Source organism: Columba livia, chromosome 8, assembly GCF_036013475.1.
Source record: "Columba livia isolate bColLiv1 breed racing homer chromosome 8, bColLiv1.pat.W.v2, whole genome shotgun sequence".
NCBI lineage: Eukaryota > Metazoa > Chordata > Aves > Columbiformes > Columbidae > Columba > Columba livia.
The window spans coordinates 18,691,592-18,712,603 of record NC_088609.1 but is presented as its reverse complement, the minus strand read 5'-3'; the positions used below and the strand labels follow the sequence as shown (position 1 = coordinate 18,712,603).

General features: G+C 44.9%; 1 protein-coding gene across 10 annotated transcripts; it reads right to left on the bottom strand.

Annotated features, from left to right (window-relative positions):
* Positions 1–519: 519 nt before the first annotated feature.
* LHX9 (LIM homeobox 9) lies at positions 520–20,908 on the bottom strand. 10 transcript variants are annotated; one of them, XM_065072356.1, is made up of 7 exons: positions 20,720–20,738; positions 15,262–15,330; positions 15,048–15,166; positions 13,128–13,330; positions 11,946–12,301; positions 6,381–6,583; positions 2,381–5,189 (listed from the first exon to the last, which is right to left on the bottom strand). In XM_065072356.1, exons 3-7 carry the CDS (start codon positions 15,162–15,164, stop codon positions 4,932–4,934), a joined length of 1,137 nt encoding a protein of 378 aa, XP_064928428.1. In that variant the 5' UTR covers positions 15,165–15,166; positions 15,262–15,330; positions 20,720–20,738; the 3' UTR covers positions 2,381–4,931. The 10 variants fall into 10 exon arrangements, with proteins under 10 accessions (XP_064928432.1, XP_064928427.1, XP_064928431.1 ...); XM_065072360.1 differs by lacking the exons at positions 2,381–5,189; positions 15,262–15,330 and adding an exon at positions 520–1,882 and having other exon boundaries at positions 20,720–20,908; XM_065072355.1 differs by lacking the exons at positions 2,381–5,189; positions 15,262–15,330; positions 20,720–20,738 and adding exons at positions 520–1,882; positions 16,409–16,652.
* Between the last annotated feature and the right edge of the window lie 104 nt (positions 20,909–21,012).

Genomic DNA, 21,012 nt, shown 5'->3' with positions numbered 1-21,012 from the left:
TTATTAAAGAACACAGTTATTTACAAAAGAAAAACTATAGAACATTTTTTTTTCTTGGCCCTAAACAGCACCAAGTTCCTTACTGATTTGAATAATTAATGTTTATAATATGTTCCTATGGACAACAGGCAGAAACCACATTATGGCTGTGAGACAAATAGTTGCTTTCCTACATTTACTTACTTTCTGCAGTAATAAATACACATAAGGCTCAGCTTAAGAATTTCACAATTTACTTAGATTTCTGATCAAGCTGATTTGAATTAAGTCACCATGCTAACCTTTCTCAATAGAACTTTACAACATACTATAAAATTGTTGTTTAAACAATGCTTCCCATAATTGCCATCAATAAATGATACTTTTTTATTGCCATTAGAACACCCTTAGTTACTGGTTTCCAGAGGTCGCTGCAGTAATCTGTACATAACTTTGTGTTGTGTTGTTAATAATTGTATGGTTTTCTTTTTAGAATTCGGAAACTGGAAAAGTTTAAGAAAACATGCAAAATGCTGAGGATACACGTAAGTGAAATATTTAATGTCCATCATTCATAAAAGTTACATCGTTTACATAGGGTTCATTAGTATATAATAAAAATGTCATCTTAATGAAAGATTTTCTGGCAAGTCTTTTATATGTTAATTTGTTTAACATACGCTTTGGCTATACAGCTAAATAGGAATATACTTTTAAAAAATCTTTCTTCAAATAGTTGCTTAACAGTTACAAAACCACATTACTAAGAATTGGTTATTGTTACACTTGTTTGTTGGCTTGTAAAAATCATCTGTGATTTGGACTGGGAATCCTAGGACCAACTTTTAGTAACGTACTTGCTCATTGCATAGTGACCATGTAAACAGCTCAGGGATCCACAAATTATTTCTTTGTACTCTAAAAGTCATTGAGGATTTTGCATACTGTACTGCTTATGTTTCCTTTCAGTGATGAAGAATTTGGGCATTGTTTTATTGTTGATGCTGATGGGATTTTGTTTTAAACAGGTCAATTTTATACAAGAAGTTAAAAAATTAAAGAGTTAACACCAAAGGAAATAATTTTACACTGTGCAACAGTATTGCTACCTCATTCTTTGTGATTTTAGATATATATAACATATTGGAACTGCACTGTACTGCTTTTTTTCAAAAGAAAAGTTTAAATTAGTTTGAACAATTAGTTATGTGTTTACATAAAGTTAACTATGTTTGCATCAAATAAAATGTTTATTAATGAAAGCTATTATACAAGAAACATCAAAGAGAAATTCATCATACAGAAATGTACACTAGTGTGACAGATGGAAAAGTGCATGCAGATTTGTCTCATTTTAAAAAAAAATCAGAAACAATAGTACTAAAGTTACTGGGGTTTGATTCCTATGATCTCAAATGAGTGAAAAGTTCTCTTTGAATTTACAAAAATCCATTTAACAGATATGACTAGCACACATTAGCAAGCAAGTGGAATGAATGCATTCAGGTTTTATTTTACAAATACTTGTGCTTGACAAATGTGATTTTTTTAACGAAAAATTTTCTTCTAATATGGGCTGGGTAAATTGCTGCCAGGTTGCTCTGGTTTTATACATAGTTTCTCTAAATTTGTTTTTAATACCACACAATTTGTTGAAGCCTTCAGTTTTGTTAAGTAGACACCATAAAATAACATATGTTTTGTTAACATTCAGGAAATGACATCAAGTCTTTTTTTTTTTTTTTGGCTCAATAGATTTTTAAATGTATGATTATCATAACCTAATATTGTCTTTGTCTTCACTGCAGTGGATTTCCGATCAAACTTTTCCCCTTCTTTTAATACTTTAGGGAATTTTCAAACGTCGGGATGTTTGGCTGTAATGCCCCATGATTTGTTCTCCCTGAAAGAAATCATAGTGACAATTTATTAAACTACAGAGCAACCTGGCTTTTCGGGGTCTGCAATTCTATTTTGTGTTCAATATACCTAGCATTAAATCTTGATTCATTTCATCATATTATTTAGGTTATATTTGTCATGCAATTACTTTAGCTGCTAGTTTTCTGGCTTTTTTAGAAGTCTAAGACAGGGTTTCAGTATCAAATCAGTGGGGCATTACTTCGCATGTTCAAAAAAGGGGGTTAAAACACTAAAATCTAAATTGCACCTGCAGTAGCATATACATTGAATATGAAGAAACTGAAAACCTAAGAAGGAACCGTATTTTTAAATATTTAAAAGGCCGTGTTTCCATGTTTAATACCAATTGTTCACAGGTAGTGTAAAAGCAAAGAGACGCATTGGCACATATAGACTTTAAATTAAGAAAAGAAAAAAAAAACAACATAAAATAATAATAATAATAATAAAAAAAAAAACTGGTGGGAAATAAAACTCCTTAGATTCAAAATGGTTTATTCACACAAATTTAATAGGATATATCACAACTGTTTGGTCCATAAATATTTAGGGGGAATAGTTTCTATACAATGCATTTATCAATAAACAAAGAAACATGGACAATTTTGCTAGACCACTTACTGTACTATAAACACGAAGCTCAATATATAAGATTATTGGATTTATCAACTATATCTGAAAGAGTGCACAACTGCTTTCTATGACATGTTTGTCCCCTCTAACAGGATACACCATAAAAAGAGTTTCAGAAATAAGAGGTAAAACAGTACAAAACTAGTGAGGTGTCAAAAGGGCTTAAAACAGTTAATTTAACAAACAACACATATATCCTGATTTTTCACAAACTTACTCCCAAGGTATATCATAAGGCACATAGTAGAACTGAGTTTTAATTAGTCTACTTAATAAAGTAGATCTCTAGTACCATATATTGTTCTGTCAAAGAACAAAATTTATAAGTATCAATATTTTTACCTGTAAAAGTGTATTAATAAAGATCTCAGCCTTACCAAGGTCGTTTGGTCTGGTTAGTGGTAAATGCCCATAAGGTAATAGAAATAGGAAAAGTCAAGATTTAATATCCGTAGAAGATGAAAACCATACTTGCTAAATATATAATGGCAAACACACCTTTCTTCTATTACAGTGTTAACATCTCTTCCATCATCTTTTTTTTTAAAAATAAGCTACTTTTCTGTGCTAATTTTCAAAAAACCCTGAGCAAAAATTACAATAATGCACTTTAATGTGGGCAGTGAACTGTCAATATGTAACCACACATTTATACAGCCAAAAAGGACACCTTTAAAATATATTAAATAGCCACTTTGACCATCAAAAATGAGATTTGATGGTGTCTAAAAAGTGGGATATATGTGCAAAGTTATTCTTAACAATCCACTAAAAGCAAGACATAGATCTTGACTGGTTTTTATTCGGTTTTGTTTCTGAGACTCTCCACAATCTAATTGGTGTTCAACTACAATAAAAGGATACAAATGAACATTCACCACTGCCCAGACCATTCAGACTTTTAGCTTAAATAAAATTAAAAAAAGAAAGGTCACTATTGTAAACTAAGAAATGCATTCAGATCAGCATCCACAAGGCTTCTGAGTTTATCTGCTTTAAAATTGTTCACTGCCAATTCCCATTTTTGTAAGAATTTTTGCTGACATTTTTTTCTTTTATACAAAGTTTAAAAAATTAAAGTATTTGTTAACGATATTAATGAGCTAAAGATTCTAAGTTCATATGTTAAACAAAGTGTCTGACACAATCTCAGGAAATATCTAAAGTAAATTCAGAATAGTAATGAATAAATTGTACTGAAATCATTTTCCTTAAACATCTTAATAAATTATATTTTGCTTATTTCCATTTTCCCTGGGAAAAAAACAAAATAATTATCCAAAACTCATTTTAACAGTACAAATGCATCTTCTTGGAAATAATTTTCGTGCTCACTAAAGCAGCTGGACAACCTCTGTTTGCTTTAATGGTAAGGCATCAACGCCATGTAGCCAGCCACACTTTTTTAATTCCACATCAGAACTACTTGAGAGACAAAAACGGAAAGCCCTCCCTATGTGATATTTCAGATCAGCGGGACTCCTCACTTCAGTTGTTATTCTGCAGTTAGTAGTTTAATATCCTTATAGGATTGAGCTCATTCTGGAAGATGTTTTCTGGATTTTGCCTCCTTAATGTACAGGGCACAAATTTGGAGCCCAAGAGCCTGATCCTGCCACCCTCAGCCAGGCACACGCTCACCACCTGGCCTCTCCCCGCACCCCCAGCCAGGCCCAGCTGCCAGCGGTGGCCAGGGATGGTGGCCAGGGACGGTGGCCAGGGACACCCCAGCTAGGGGAGAACAGGCAGAGGAGCGTTCAGCTCCCAGCGAGACTCCCCCAGGCTCAGAGACGATCAGGATTGTGACTAATGCATTTGAAAAAAGCACTGGCACTTGCACTCTGACTGTTTCAATGACTGGTTTAATTCATTTCATGTTTATTTTTCAACATATAAAAAATAAATTGTACAAAATTTTTAGATGCATTATAAAGTTAAAATTAGGGTTCGTAAATGCTGTAAGTGAACATACAATCCTGAAGCAGCATTCTTTTGGCTATAATTAAACGGATTTTTATCTGGTTATCAAGGAGGGAAAATATTTTTTTTTGTGGTAGCAATCTTTTTTTCAAGGTTCTGGAAATAAGTAACATACAATTTAAAGAGGCACTTATTAGAATGATTCGTAACCTTCTCTTCAGTTGACTAATTTAAAAAATTTGAGTACAATTTAACAACAATAAATGTTCACTTATTATAGCAACATATTACTTCAAACTCATTTGCCAAGTGGCTGCAGATGCTACACATCAAGCTGTTTATTTTCCCAAATATTCTGTGGGTTTGTTATTTGTTTAAAAAAAAAAAAAAGGCTTGAAAATAATAAAAATAATTATAATAATAATAATAAAGAAGAAGAGTAAGAATTAAAAAAAAAAAAAAAAAATCATGAAATGTTAGAAAAGGTTCGTTAAGGTAGTTTGTGAGGGGCTCCCGGATTCGTGGCTGTCCAAGTTAGAGGTCACTGATGTCACTACAGTGATAGTGGGATTGGTCAGGTCTGTTAAAGTGGTCGCAGTGCCGGGTGGAGTGAGTGCGCCGCTGTCTGCGGAGGGCGGTGCCGGAAGTGAGGTGCCATCAGCTTTATCGACACCCCCATTCTCCTGCCGCAAAAGGTTCCTTCTGAATTTGGCTCTTGCGTTTTGAAACCAAACCTGCAAACCAATCCCAATTGATTTCTTTACCGATGCTTGTTTTGTTTTCCTTATTTTTGTCTTTGTTCTTGCTTTTAAGTCATCTTTTTATATTTGTTTTTGTGTGGTAAATCAACTAAGTCACTCTACAGCTTCACTTGCTACTGGTTGTACTGACTCTTTCACAGGCGGGACCCTGCGTACAAAGCCCAGTGCTACGGGCACTTACGGGGATGTTGCAGCCTAGTGCACAGACCTCAGAGAGTGGCCGTAAGAAAAATCTGCTCACTCATTCACCCAAGCAACTTTCTTGGTGGCCATGTAACGTACTCAGGAGCTGGGTATGTTTGGGGTCAAGACACATAATAAATGTTGAGGCAAAAGATGAATGAGCAGATTTTTGCCAAGGCTGGAAGATTGTCTTGACAATTTTAGAAGACTGAAGAGGAAGGAGGGGTAATTACACCATCCCTATCATAAGGATTGTTGATATGGGTCACCTAGTCTTTCTGTTCTGTAAGGTTCACTAAAAATGTTTTAGGTGACATGGACAAGGAATGGCTGCTAATGGATTGTCCTTCTACCTCAATTGCTGCCCTTCTTTGGCACTCTACATATAATACACACCTCGCTTTAACTTCGCTGAGCTAGCATACACTGTATACTGACTTTTTGAATGTATTTTCACAGGGGAGGGACTTCTTACTATGTAGGTCCTTACTGGTAACAGTAGTCCAACGGGCACTGAGAGAGGGAGCCAGCTGGTCCTGGGGATCATATCGTTCAAAACTTGCTTCCTGCATATCGGGGGATCTACTCACTGAGGGGCCACATTAACTACTCCAGGGGAGCCCAAAGGCTTCACCCAGCATGGATAAAATGAGTAGATTTGCTACGTCTACCCTTAATAAGGTCACTACAGAGAGACTACAGATCCCAGGATATCTGCTGGGTTGGTAGACTCTGGAGACAGATTCCTCATGTTGAGGATGCAACTAATTACAAATCACATTTTAGGATTTGGCTGCCTTGGGGTGGTAGGGCACGCATTCAGCACTCCTGCCATGTCATACCGTACCCCTCTGCACACCCACTAGGGACACACCCAGAAAAGTTTTTCTACATATATCGTTATCATTACACATAAGGGAAATGCTATTGACTGGCAGGGGTAGAGGAAAATTCTGTCAAGCCTGTGATGTGGCTTCTTACCTGCAGAACTCTCTTGGTCAGGCCTGTTTTCTGGGCAAGCTGCTTGAGGTCCTTGGCATCTGGGTTGTGGTTGATAGCAAAGTAGGACTTCATGGTACGAAGCTGGTGGTGTTTGAAGGAGGTGCGCATGCGCTTTGTCTTCTGGGATGGGGGGTAAGGCTGCTGGTCTCTGTCCAGGTGATCTGCCTCATTCTCATTACAGCCTGTTCAATAAACAAAACGAAACAAGGAGTCAGTGTCCACATCATGTAGGAAAAATGAATCAAAGAAACAATCTTGAGTCACATACTGTTTGCAAGGAAAGAAACAAGCAAGGAAGGAAGGAAGGGCTAAACTGGTGCAAGGATAAGTACAGATGTGGTTATTAAGCAGACAAAAAAGATCCAGAAGATGACCTTCTCCTATTCTTAAAACATGCTACATCTCCCAGGCCTGTACCTACTTAGGGCAGACTTAGAAACTTCTCTCTCCTTTTGCATTTATTTTCAAACAAGCCTTTTCCCTGTGGTGGTGGTGGTTTTGCTTTGGGCGTTCAAAGAGTCATTTAAAATCTCATTCAGATTTTGAAATCTCGAACACTCTTAACTTGAGAGAAGAATAAAGGTCAAACCAGCATTTTTAATATTTCTGAGCTTTCCTCCCAAATCACAATAACCTATAAAAAGAGATGTACAGCAGGAAAGTTTATGACAGTTCATCAAGAAAGTGCAAAACCTGGAGTTTTTTGCTGATAAAATAAACGCTTTTGGACTTTGCCTGGGAGTTTATATGAAGTGCTCGAAGACTTCCACCTGTAAAACGTGTCTAGAAAGCAATTACATCAAGGCTTAATTCATTGCCTCAATCTCAATCCAAATCTGCAGTAGCTCTTAGTTGGTACTGATTCAGGGAGTTTCTATAAACAACCAACTAGTGGCTGAAAACTTTAAAGGAGTTTCCTGGCTTTCCCTGATGCAGGATTTTCAAAATGTCTATGAAAGATGAATTTGTTCCAGATTACACTTTAATGGGTGTGAATTGTACACAAGAGTTGCAGCTGTTCTGGAACTGTGGCATCATTACTTCATATTGGGAAAAGGAATGCCAGTATTGGGGATGGGAGGGGGGGGAAAAGAAAGAAAGACATCTATTTTTTTTTTTTTTTGGCTTAAAATAGAGTTACCAGTTTATAGAATCCCATTTTATAAAGATGGCTCAGTCACATGGGAGAAAATTAATGGTGTCATCATAGCAGGGAATATTAATTAAAGAACAGCTAATTTAATTAAAAATGTTTCAGAATGTCTGTAAACTACACCAAGTTTCAGTAGTTGGTCATGTGAATTTTTGAACTGCCTTCCGATAGTTATTGGATTATTTGCTAGGCCTAGTTGATCCCCATTTCTAAATTAAAAAAAAAAAAAAAAAAAGAAAAAAAAAGAAAAAAAAGAGAAAAAAAGAAAAAGAAGAAAGAGAGAGAGAGAGGAGGAGAAAAAGGGAAAGCACACAATACAGAGAGACTGATGTTGACAGTGCTAAAAACAGAGGCAAGGCAAAGAAAGCAACTCAAAACCGGGAGAAAATAAAAAGCTACTTGGAGGTGTTTTCTTGTTTGAATTATAAGACAAGTCAACATGAACAGATGCTGGTAAGAGAACGCTTTGACAGAAAATCAGGTGAATATTTAATTATAGCTGGATTTGCTTCTGGTCTTGGTAAGAAGTATATCTGCACTTTCAAACAAAGTAAGCTGACACTTCTGAAAATACCAGGAGTTGAAAGTTGCCTTAAAAACAATTTCAGACCAGATTTGGATTGTGTTTACTACTTGTTTTCACAAGCAATCACAGTGCCTTCAGTCAAACTGCATGCGCTGTAACTCATCAGCCAACATAAATCAGAGTACCAGAATTCAGTCCTCACGTTTTACTTCAGACAGTTGCAAGCTGTTTGTTTCTGTTGTTTTCCTTGGGTCACTCAGGTTTACAGCAGCAACATTAACTTCCTTGGGCTCCTCTGTCCTGCTTATTGCCTTTGTTTCAGTGATCTACTTTTTTGTCTGTGATCTACTTTATTTGGGCTTTCACTTTCAAGAGAAAATGGGAAGAGGGCCCCAAGCATCCTCAGACAATCCTATCTTATACATTTATTAGCTCACTCTCTGTTTTACGTAGGTGACACAGCATTATGTGATTCGGCCACATCATAGATCAGAGTTTTTACACTATCGCCTGGAGAACTAAGGGGAAGCAAAAAATCGGGCGAGGGATTGTTCATTTATTTGCAGCTGAATTGCAGGGTTGTTTAATTTTGCTTTGGAAAGAGCTAGAACGGTTTGCTTTTTATTGCCAAGAATTCTTCAAGTAAATTCTTCATGTTTTTTTACACACATACATATATATATAATGAAATAAAGTAAACAGCACTTTGACCAACAGCTGTGTAAAATATTTTCCTAGGGAAATCTTCTTCACCATCTCATTTCTATATCCTGTGGGCTGTAAGTCAACACAGTTTCCCTCAAAATACATATTAATTCTATGATATAAGAGGTAATATAGAGAAAGCCTTGAATGTTCTAAGTACTTTTGAATAGTTTCTTCCATTTTTCACATTAATTCCAGACAGCTCACAAGTACGAATGGCTTTTACCTCATAACATTTTGAGTTATTTATTGTTGTGTTTCCACTTTACAACTGGGAAGCTGAGAAACAGAAATTAAACTACTAAACAAAACACAGAATAGAAAAGTTGTTATAGATCCAGCAGCAGAATCTGATTTTCCATTCTGTCCCTGTACTCAGCACCCTTAATACAAAATGTGCACTCAAACCTGAGCCAGGTACTGCCAGATCGCTTGCAAATATGCATATTTTTATGCTCAGCTTGGTGAAGTTTTTAGCCTCAATCAGAGTTATTGCACTGGTTTATTGTTACAAGTCTGATTCGTTTTCCATAATGGCTTACCATATCGATGGGCACACCCTAGATCATCCGTGTTTTGGTGGAATATCGCTTTGGTTTACTGGGGTTTGTGGTCCTCGTCAAACATTGAGTGGCAGGAATAAACTTTTGATACAACTTGGAAGCCGCCTGCTTAGAGGCGGAGTGCTGTGCGCCGGCTTAGGTGTGCTTTAGTGATAGACGGGTCAGGGCTGCCCCTCGGGGCTCCTGCTCCAGCCGGGAAGACACCGGGGAGCCCGGGCCGGGAGGGGAGAACCGCGCCGCTCCGGGCATCCCCGCCGCTCCGCAGGCCCGAGCGCGGTGCCGGGCAGGTTGCGGCGGGGCTGCCGGCGGGTCCGCCGTGCAAGAGGGCAGCGAATGCCCCGGAGAAAGGTCCCGAGTGCGGACTGGGGGGTGCGTTATGGGCTCCTACCCGCATCTCGCTTCTCCCTCTGAAGGCGGCAGTCATGTATCCTACATTTAATTTTCTGTGGACTGGTTGCCCTTTGTAAATGATTACGTGCAAGACAAATTACTGAATCACAGGGCAAGGAACGAAAAATGGGTGTAGGAAAGTAGCTGCCAATTATATAGAGATTTTTTTTTTCTTTCGAGTAGCGATTTCATCTACTGCAACTCATTTCGTAACTCTTAGAGATTCGTTTTCCTCCCCCTGGATCTTGAGCGCAGTGGGCCAACGGGCTGGAGTCGTTCGCACCGGATGCACAGTTTGGCTGCAAACTGTATTTTCTCGAGACCATGTGTCAACCCCGGTCATTGCTAGATAATACTTTCTAAAAAATCACCAGTCCTAACAGAACAAATTTCTCAACCATCTAGACTGAGTCCAAAACAACAGATTAGAGAGGCGCGCGCTTTTTTTCCTTTGTTTTTTTTTTTCCCCCCTTCCCTCTCCGTTGCCCGGGGAATTCTGTGAGATCTCAGGGAAGTGAGACGTGGTGCCTTTTAATCTCGTTTGGAGTCAGCGATACATCTATGTCCCTTCGTTGTGAAGAATGAGAGTTTTAAGACTAACACACAAAAACTATTACTGAGTTCGCGAATAATGTCTCTCTTGAATCTTGACCCTAAGTTTCAGGGGTGTTTTGTCATATCCACAAGTCTTCATCTCTCCCTCATTTCGGGTCCTAACTCTAACGGTAAATTGTCCCTAGAAATGGTTACATTTAGGGATCTGGGGACCTGGGGTGTTGGTGTGCGGATCAGAGACACCGAAGGGCGGGCGTACGGGAAATCCGCCCTTGGAAGCGGGACTGAAAGAATCCTGGCTGCGCTACAGGTTCCCTTTTCTTTAGCAGCTTTCAGGATTGATTGGAAACCGTTCCGTAGCCAGGGATTCCAATGTCATCTTCAATTAACAAGGAACAATTAGCGCAGTGATTACCCTGGCTCCAAGATCTACGCATCAGAGGAGATGAAATAGCCTCGCACAGCTCCCCGGTTCCCAGCGAGAGCCCGTTTCCCAAGCAGCCCCGGAGGAGGTGCCGGGGGGGATGAAGGGGTTTGCGGGGGCGGGGGAGGATCGCTTGTGAATCGCGGTGTCGGGGGGTTGAACTTGGGGTGGGGGAAAGAGAGTTCCGGGCCGAAATCTGTGCACTTTCATCGACCCGCGTCTGTTGGAAGGGGAGGCCCTGACCCCTCTCCCGGCTCCCCGGCGGGACGAGCACTGGCAGCTCCGCCCGGAGCCCCCTGCTGCCTGCCAGGCCGGAACGGCTCCCCGCTTCACGGGGAAACACCTTGCACCGCTCCTGCTTCCCACACCCTTCTTTCCTCCTGGCCGTCCACGCTAAAATAACTTTTAGAGTCGGTAACTTTTAATTCGGGTTTAGCCTGCTTCCGTCTTCCTTCTAATGAAATGCCACCTGAACTGCTTGACCGTACCTGAACGTCCCTTACCTCTGGCCCCTAACATTGTAATTTTAGGCATGCTTTGGGTACTTAAGTGACTGGACTTAGGGGAAGAAATTTAATAGAGAGTAACACTTGTTCCTTTCCTGCTGTTGAGAGAGCAGAAACCATTATCCTGAATTACATTTGATAGGGTTTAGTTACAGAGAACAACATTTATTCGTTGACCTCTTGTACAGTTTGGTCGTTTATATGCCAGTAAACCAGGATTATTTAGCCTAAAGTATTAATTACTACAAATTAAATAGCTATATCGAGTTATGTGGATACTGCATTAGCATTGTAGGAGCCATATACTATAATTTTTATTCTTTTTTTTTTTCCTGATCTGTTTGGGTACTTCTAATTTGAAGTCTAACTGGTGAATTGCTTTTTGCTAATAAAACACAAATAATGATAACAGTATCTCTGAGATTACTATAGAGAAAGAACACTATGGTTTTGGAGTTGGGTGGTTTTTTGGTTTTTTTTTGGTCTTTATCCTGGGAAGTGACTAAGTTTGGGTGTTTGACATTAATAGGCAAAGACAGCCTTTGAGGAAGGCTGCTGTTAGCTTTCCTGCAAACGCTCCAGCCCTCAGAGCGCTGTTTGTTTGATTTTCCAATGGTTAAGCAAGATTTGGCCTGGCTGAGCTATGCACTGCCTAGCTGAGGGGCAGCCCGAGAACGCTCTTTTCGGAGGAGCGGGTAGGAGGTTCAGCGTGTGTTTCCCACCTGAGTTGTAGTTGACGATGTCCACTCCCAAGGCAGGGCTTTTTCTTTTCCTAGGCCTCCCCTTCTGCACGGTGCCAGTGCCGTTGAAGTAAGGCAGGGCCAGCCCTCCGCTCTTGGCAGCCAGCTCGGTGTAGCTCAGCTGAGGGGGATATTCTCCTTGCAAAAGGGACTCGAAGTGGGCCCTGCAGTACACCAGGTTGTCCTTCATGCCAAAGTGATCGCCCGTGGTCAGAGTCTTGTTGCAGGTGGTGCAGGTGAAGCAGCTCAGGTGATAAACCGACTCCCTGGCTCTCATGACCATTTCAGAGGCTGAGATCCCAAGGTGGCAGCGGGCACATCTCTGCACGGAGAACCTTCTGAAGGAAACAGGAAAGTGGGCATCAACTAGAAAAGTAAAGGAAGACCTTACCCCAGTGCCGCCCACCTCCTCTCCCCACCAGGGTCGTGCCCTTCCCGGCCCTAGGACGGCCCTTCTTGCCGGCGGTGGCCCCCGGCCCGCCGAGCGTCGGTGCTCCGGCTTGTCGGGAACACCACCGGGGATCCAGCACCACGGCCCCGCGATAAACGCCTTTCACTGTCTGCCAGGCTGACCTGTTAGCTTAGGTCTTCTGCAAAAGCCCTCCCGCTGCTGCTGAGCATAAAGAACTGCGGACCGGGGGTCAATCAGTCCTCGCTCTCTTGCCATTCGTGTACAGGCGAGAAGGGCCGCGGGGAGCTGAACGCCGGGAAAGCCGATACGCACGGACCGAGTGCCCGGGCCCGGCCGCCTGGCACCGCGGGGCTGGGCAGGGGCGGTGGGCTCCGCCGCGGCTCCCGCCCCTCCCGCCGCGCCAGCCCCGGGGCCCGGCCCGCGGAAACACCGGCAAGCTACGGGCAGAGGTAAACTTTGTCAGGTCTTAACGCTGGTATTTACGGAGGGAAACCGCAGAGCAGCGGGAGACACGAGGTCTTCTCCTTCGCCTGTTTGTGTTCCACCACACATATTCAATCGGCGTGTCCCCTTGTCGATCCCCTCGGTTTTTAAACGTTCGAGACTTTTCGGAGGGGACACGTTTACAGGATTAAGGAATCTCTGACTGCGAAAAACTACCTTTGAAAGCCTATGTGGAGAATAGACCGTTTCAGTTCATAATGCCTTGTAAGGGGGTGTGCTTTTGAACCCATAGGGACAGATTGCTGTACCTGTAGTAATCCTCCTTGCAGTAAATACTGCCGTCCTTGGCAAAGCAGGTGAGTTCTGACTCCAAAGCCAGTTTACATTCACAGCATTTAAGACACCTGAGGTGCCATTGTTTGTCAACTGCCAGCAGGTAATATCTGTCTGAGATCTTCCCTCCACAACCAGCACACAAAGCAGGCTTCTCGGGGCTCATTGGGGGCATGTTCTGCAAAACAACCACACCACAAGGGGATGAGAGAGGGAGAGAAAGACAGGCAGGCAGGCAGGCAGGCCGGGCTGGGGACGGGGGACTGCGCAGGGCCCGGAGCTTGCACAAAGAGACGGCTCCCTGGGACCAAACTTCTGCTCCCGGCGGGAAGTTTGAGGGGCAACGGGGACCATTCCCGCTAGGAAAGTATTTACCGCCATTCAGCTTTCGTGTTTAGCCCATTAAAGCTCTCCTAACGATCTAATGTTATTTAAATAGGTGAATGCAACTGATTAGGCCTCAGTGAGTAAAGCGGAGCCCATTCTTTTCTGAGGTCCCGAAGCTGAAGTCTGGAGCTTCCCCGTTACTTTGGCGGTTTAATCTTAGAGCACTCCACAAGAAAGGCATTTTGAAGTGGGAAAATACCTTTTTGCTGCACCAAAAGTTTATGACGGAGAGTGCAGGCTTGCACCGATTTTCCGGTGAATTTTCACCCGTGCTTAAAACAGCCCAAACCCCATCTCTAAAGAAAACCAGGCCATTTAAAACAGAAGTAAGAGAAAGGAGACAGGTGAATGGTGTAAAAAGCAGTGAACACGAACGGTCACCACCCTTGCCAGGGCTGTGGACAGAAAGGTGGCACAGGCTGGTTTCAGCTAAAACTCGCATCTTTTCAGCAGCAAACTTCTGCAAGTTCCCACTAATCTTCTCCCCACGAGGAGTGTCGCTCGGGACAAAGGGCGATGGAGGGACGGCGGAGACAAAAGCTCTGCCCCGAAACTTGGGGCAGCGTTTGCCGATAAACTAGCCGGGGAAAAAAAATCCCGAACGTTTTGTCCTAAAGCCGTAACTGTTTTAAAGTGGCAGCTTCGCATTCACTTTCCAATCTGAAGTTGTGTTTCTCGCCCCCTTTTTTGCAGAAGTTGAAAAGGCGAGTTGAATTTACATTGCAAATCCTCATATAACAAAGCGTGAGTTTATTTAGGAGAAGGGGGGAAGGACCCTATGGCTCAAAGCCTTAAAGCAGTTTTCCAGGCCGTTACTTTGTGTGCAGAGCCTTGTGCGCGATCGGCGGAAGCCCTAGAAGTTGGAGAAAGGGAGATCTCGCTTCGCACAAAACACAGCGTGACACTCGGTTTCTCCGCCATCCGTTAGCACATTTACGAAGATTTTGGTCCTTTGACTAAGAAAAAAAGAGATACTACTGCTAAGCCAAGTAGTCGGAGGGCATAACATTAAGAGAGAGCGGTGCCTCTTTGTATCATTCTCACACTTCAGACCAAAAATGGTTACGAAAAGTAAGCGGTCGCGGTTTGCGGTTTAATTTAGGAGGTGCCAGGAGTGCAAAAAAGTAAATTACACCTCAGAAACTTCAGCTGCAGCCCTGCTCTGACGGGGCAGAACGGCCGCAGCGAGCCAAGCAGGGGCGAAGGGCTGCTTTGCTGTGAGGACTGAAAAACTGGCCCTGTTACCATTTAAAATATTTCCCCCCGTCACTCCAGAGAGCACACGCAACGACATGGATTAGACAAATGTATATCTGAGCCTGACCAGCAGAGCACCCAGCCTTACGGGTGGCTTTACAGGGAGCCTCGGAAGGGTTTCTACAAGCAAGGGGTGGCAGGGAAGGGGCAGGGGCAAGCAGCGTCTTTCTCCTCCCCAAAGCCAGGGTCTGTCCGCTGTGGGTCCATGCTTGCAGGGATTCCCTTTCAAAGAGTGCCAGCTCCTCTCTTACCGTTTCTCGGCCGTTCATCTGTCCCCCTTTGGCCAGGCGGGACTCGGTCTTGGATCGCCTCTCCATCTCCTCCATGATTCCTTGGATATGGCCTCCGGAGATCCCGTGGAAAAGCATGGCTGGGGGACGGAAAGGACAAGTATTTTCTTCTGCTCTGCACCCCACTATTTCCATATACAGACCCCAGAGTCTTTAGATCATCCAAAATGTTTACACCGAGGCGCACAGCGCAGGGAGAGAGGTTGCAATAGGAGCTTCTCTTTGCACAAGCACCGAGGGCTTCCTGAAGATGTGCAGAAAACAAACAAGGGGGAGAAAATATAGTAATAATTAATTTAAAAAATAAAATAATAAAAGCGAGCTAAAGGATCTGTTACTGTTCTGGAGAGCTGGGGCTCCTGACTGGAGAGACTTGGACCTGGGGCAGTAGAATCGTTCGGGAAAGGATATAGTTTTGAATACAAAGAAACCAAAAGAAGCGCTATTTTCAGCAGTCCCTGGTTGCTTTAAAGTTCCCAGTGCCTGTAGGTTGGATTTGGGACTGCTGCTTTCCGGAGCTCTGTCCAATTTGTTAAGAGACTAAAGCCAGCCCATTTTTGATAATTTAGTAGGAGGAGTCCTCTCCCTTGAGCTGCCACTGATTTTTATTCAGACAACAAAGACCTGTCATACTCCTCTCAACCCCTAGTGATGGGCAAGCAGTGACAAACATTACGGTCGGGGATGTGGGGTGGGGTTTATTACCTCCCCCAAACACGGAGTCCCGGGAGTTGGCTGCGACGGCGCCTGGCGAGGGGCAGGGTGGCCCGGGGGCCCCACTCCCCTCGGGGCCACGCCGCGGGCAGCTCCGTTCCGCAGCCCCTCGGGCTGGCACCGCTGCTCCCCGCTCCGGCGCGGGAAGGGTGGAGGAAAGAGAAGCACCGTTGTGGGGCAGCCGAGGCGGGACGAAGCGGCCAGACGAAGCGGCCCCGCGCCCCGGGGCCGGGCGGCCGTGGAGGGGGTGATTAGGAGGGACGGCGGGCGGGCCCTTCGGTGGCAGGAGGGCACGGCGTCCCCCGCCCAGGTCCCGGGCGGATCTAACGCTTACTGGGGCTGTACCCGCCCTGGTGCCGCCGGGGAGCAGCAGCCCCACGGGACCCCCGCCCGGGCCCTCCGCGGGCAGCCGGCTGGGCCAGCCCCGGCCGCCGACGGGGAGGGCGGGCGCGGAGCGGTCCGGGGACGCCCCTGCGGGGCTCTCTCCCCTCGCTTGCTCCCCGGCTGCGGGCTGCGAGCGATCTTTGTGTGCTGGGCGATGCATTCCTTCCCGGCCAATCTCTCCCTCTCTGCTCCGCCTCTCCTCCTTTTCCCTTTTTCCTACTTACTTTTCACACCACTCTTCCTTGCCTTTCCCTGGAACAGCTGCCGGCTGTTTCCTGACACCTCAATCCCCCCTGAAGGATCTTCCTGGCGGCAGTTCTGCGCTCCCCGCTCCCTGGGGGACGCTCCACACCAAACCCGAGCTCGACTAGTGAAAGAAGTACCCCAGCCCCCACTTCCTTTCCAAAGCATCCCAGAGACATCCTCAGGGGCTCTTCGAGTCACCTCTTCCATGTAACCCAAGATTCAGGCAGCCAGTTTCCTCCCTTCTCTTTCCCCCTAAGTAGCTAAAATTAATGTTATTTGCAGATTGAATGTTGCTACATTCCTACGAGTGCCAGAATACAGCTCATAAAACACAATTTCACACAAAGATGAAGTCAATCAAGTGAAATAAGCCGGGATTTTTTTTCTCTGTTGGCACACTAGACCCTGGACAGCAGGGCTGCTATTTACTGTAAGTAATGTAATTAGCCCTTTTGGATGGAAATCAATATGTTGTATGTGTGTATGTGTTTTAATAAGAGAGTAATAGCTATAAAACCGACGAGACTCAAAGGCGTAAGGGAATCTCCCTTAAACCGGGTACATCTCATCGCAAACCGTAATCTCTCGTAGAGCACTCCCGCTCTGGGAAAGAAAAAAAAAAGAAGAGAGAGAGAGAGAGAAGAAGAAGAAGAAGAAAAATCTGTGTGTGAGGAAGGAGGAGGGAGATATGCTTTCCTTGGAGAAAACAAGTCAATTAGCACAACAAGCCATCAGGAAAAAATAAACAAGGTGACTCAATCTGGGATACGGGAGCTGTTTGCTCCTTTCCGCCGTCGCTCCGCGGTGCCCCGACTGCTCCCGGATACTCGCGAAGCCGCTTCCCTCTCACCCCACGTCCAGCCGGGGAGCGGCAGCGCGGCCCGGGCCAGCCGGGCAGCCCTGGCGAGGGGACCGCGGCTTTGCCGAGCGCTGCGAAGCCGCCTGGGGAGCGAAAGGGCAAGCGAGGAGGCGGCCGCGTTCCGGGGTGGGGGGTGGGCGAACCCTCCGCAGGAGGATTTGCTCCCCGCACACCCTGTGCCCACGGGCTACCACAGGCGTGCGCCTGCCTGGCGTGGGTGATTGCGGTGGTTGCTGTCGACAGAGGTGAAAAAAATTTCACCTAGAAACGAATTTCTTTCTAATAGTTGCAAGATCATCTTTCCACTGTACTGGCACAATCAGGGTTTGGGTTTTTGGGTGTTTTGTTTGGTTGGTTGTTGTTGGTTTTGTTTGTTTGTTTTGGTTTTGTTCTTGTTTTCCTCTGAGGGAAATGTTCCCTTATTCCTGTCCAGCTATTTTGTCAGGTAACTCACCCTGCCCCAGTTCCGTGTTCCGCCTGCTCTCTTAGAAATAGTCTGCGATTCCCACCGCGCCCGTGTTGCCAAAGACACCCCCACACGTGCCAGGCAGAGACACCCGCCGAATCCCCCCGCCCTGCGCGGCCCAGGCCCTCCCTGAGAAACCCGTCAAACGCGCCGCCGCCGTCCCACTGTGACCGTGTCCCTGCCGGGCTGAGGACAGTCAAACTCATCGCGTCCGCTGCGAGCGGGGAGAGGAAGAGTCTGGGAGTGCTGGGCCCAGCTCCTTTAGAGCGGCTAAAGTGGGGACACCGCGTTCCGAGCAGGCTGCGTCCCCGTCTCGGGTGCTCCGGGTGCGGGCATTGCTCCGCTCTCCTCCCGCTGCCTGACATTTGCTGTGTCGGGTTCACCGAAGTACTGTCTGCAGGTGCAGTGACAAAGCGTCGTTCCAAGAGAGACACCAAAAATATTGTTTGTGAATTTCCCATCTCTACCTTAGCTCGACGGCGCCGTTAGGAATAATTGGTCAGACTCGTAACAAAACTCAGAAGTGACTAAACCTCCTCCGGTTGGGCACACTTAATTAATTAGAGGGTCCTTTCTTTCTGCTCCATCAGGTACGGTTAAGGATACGCTACTAGCTGCTGCTGCTCCAGTAAAGGAGGCCGGGGGTTTCCCAGGCGTTTTCTGATTAACATCCTAATGTTGGCAGACCACTTCTTACCTAAAGGGACACTAAAAGTTTGTCGCTAGCATCAAACATGACTTCTCCGTTTCCAAAAGGCCTGTAGGAGATCAAGGTAAATCTATTTCAATGTTCCTGAGATTCCTCGCTGCAAATTGAAACACCGCTGCTCTAAGGCAGGCTGGTAGGGAGAGGTTGCCATTATAGAGTGAGAGTCTCCATATAGTTTTGCTGGTTTGCTTGGGGAAGGGGGAGAGAAGCTCACAAAGAACACGACAGAGAATCTGAGATCCAAATCTACCAGTTTATCCCTTATGAATCCATTTGCATTAGCACTTCGCCTCTGAATGCAGTTTCAGTTGCAGGGTGCTTTTATCTTCTGTCACCGCTGCATTTTGGGAGGCATATCTGATGTGCAATGTTGGGAATATTTTAGTGACATGACAGGCGCTCTCAGGTTTTGCTTTTCTGTAACGATATACCCAGACTCCCCAAGCTAATGAGGATGCGGGGAAACCCATCGCTACTAAGATTTCCACAGGTAACACGTTCTCCTGTCCCCAGCGAGCTGCCGCGCGCCCGGAGGCAGCCGCTCCCCGGTGCAGCCCGGCCTGGCGCTTCCCGGGCGCCTGCTGGAGCCATCGCCACCTCCGTAATTAGCATGTGCCCTGGACAGATTTCAGCATGCGGTCACCGGGATCCGCCTTGCTATAGAGCCCTCATTCTTCTTGGCCACGGGCTGCGGTCTAAAGCCTATTACAGCGTGAACGATCTTGTGTTTAGTTCTGAGGATTTAGGACAAGGTCTACATGCAAATTAATAATTGACCAACAATAATTAGAAGAAAGAGGAGGGTATTCAAGCATGGGTGGGGGAGGGGGGAAATAGGAGAGTTCTTTAGGCAGGAATGGTTTGGATTTAGTGGATCCTAGAGGAGGCGACGTCCCGGACTGCAGGCGCAGGGCGCTGCCCGGGGAAGGGCGCCGGGTCAGCCGCCCCCCGCCGCGCAAGGGCAGCAACACTTCACACCGGCTCCGTCAGGTACCCGAACTGCTCGAGACACTGTTTAATCATTTCCAGAAATTTAAAGCGCGTAGTTATAGCAGCAACAGGGTTACGATTCTGTCGCCTGCGAGTCGGGTGGTTAAAGCCAGGTCTATTTTTAAATCCTAACGCTATTTTCTGCTCTGCGAGCCTGTGGTGGAGTACAGTGCTGTTAATGATCAGCCTCCTGCCTTTGTGAAGTCCGCGACCACTACAAGCAATCTAGACACAAAAAAGGAAAATCTGAATAGAGTCATATCTCTCGGCGGTGCCATCAAATGCAGCTAGTGTCGTTCCCAGCATTTAAATGTGTTGCATTTTTTTTTAAAGACCGACATTGTTTAGAAGTCCACTTTTGCGTCAGAAATGGCATGTTTTACCATCACCATCTTTTTCCTGGCTCGAGCCCTCTCGGGTGCACCGTAGACCAACTTCGGGATTAGGGTGCTGGAGGGAGGGAGAACCCGGGGCACGGGAGCCGGGGCACGGGAGCCGGGGCGCGGGCACCAGCTCCGCTCCTCCCCAGCCCGGCTGCGCGGCGGGTAACGCGAGAGCGGAGAGTCTTTGAGCATAAACATCATCGAATTAAAACACTCCAACATGCTTGTACCTCCCGGTAATCCGAAAACACGTAAATTAAGACACGTATTCATTTGCTTAAGGAGACGATATTTAAATAATAAACAAATAGGTGCTTTGCATAGTAATCCCAGACACACATCTCCGTAGCCAAGCACTGTGACTGACCACAAACAAGTAATCAGACAGCCAGAAGAAAACAGAAGAGGCAGATTATTGTCTAACACGAAATTGGCCACCGCCAAGGACTTCAGCATTGTTAGCTTCTTAGTTGTTTGATATTAAGCTTAATCGTACTTGCACTCTGGTTGTAATTAAACCATTAAAAATTTTGCAGCTTTTGAAAAGGACTCCCTTACAAGCTAGATTCACAGAGAGGTGAAAGGAGACATTCCATGAAATAAAATAAAAGAGGCCCTTTATTATTATTATTATTATTATTATTATTATTATTATTATTATTATTATTATTATTATTATTATTGCTGAATGGCTCAGTCTTCTCAGGCTGCCATTTTTCTAGATTAAAACACAAATGCACCAAATGTTTTCGAATACACCTGGGAAAACGACCATTCTGTGTTGTTTAAAAAAACCCAACCACTCTGAAGAAACACCCCGTAAATGACATCCGTGAGGTCTAAATAGCTGCATTGCTAGGAAAGACTCATGCAGGGGCTTACCTTGAGACCTTAGAAGCTTCTTCCAAAATTGTACCCTCCTCAATGAGTGATGAGGGATGGGTTTTGGATGGAGAAGAGACGCAATGATCCAGCCAGTAGATGGAGGTTGTTCCTTGTTCCTAGCAGAGGATCCCTATGTTAATTAAAATAAACAAGCTGCTTGGTGGAAAGATTTTTTCCCCCCACTCCCTCTCTCTCCCCCTTCGTCTGCATAGCCTCTAATATAGAATTGACGTGAATTTCTAACCTCTGACCTCTCACGAACATACACTTATACCTGCCTTTTATTTTCT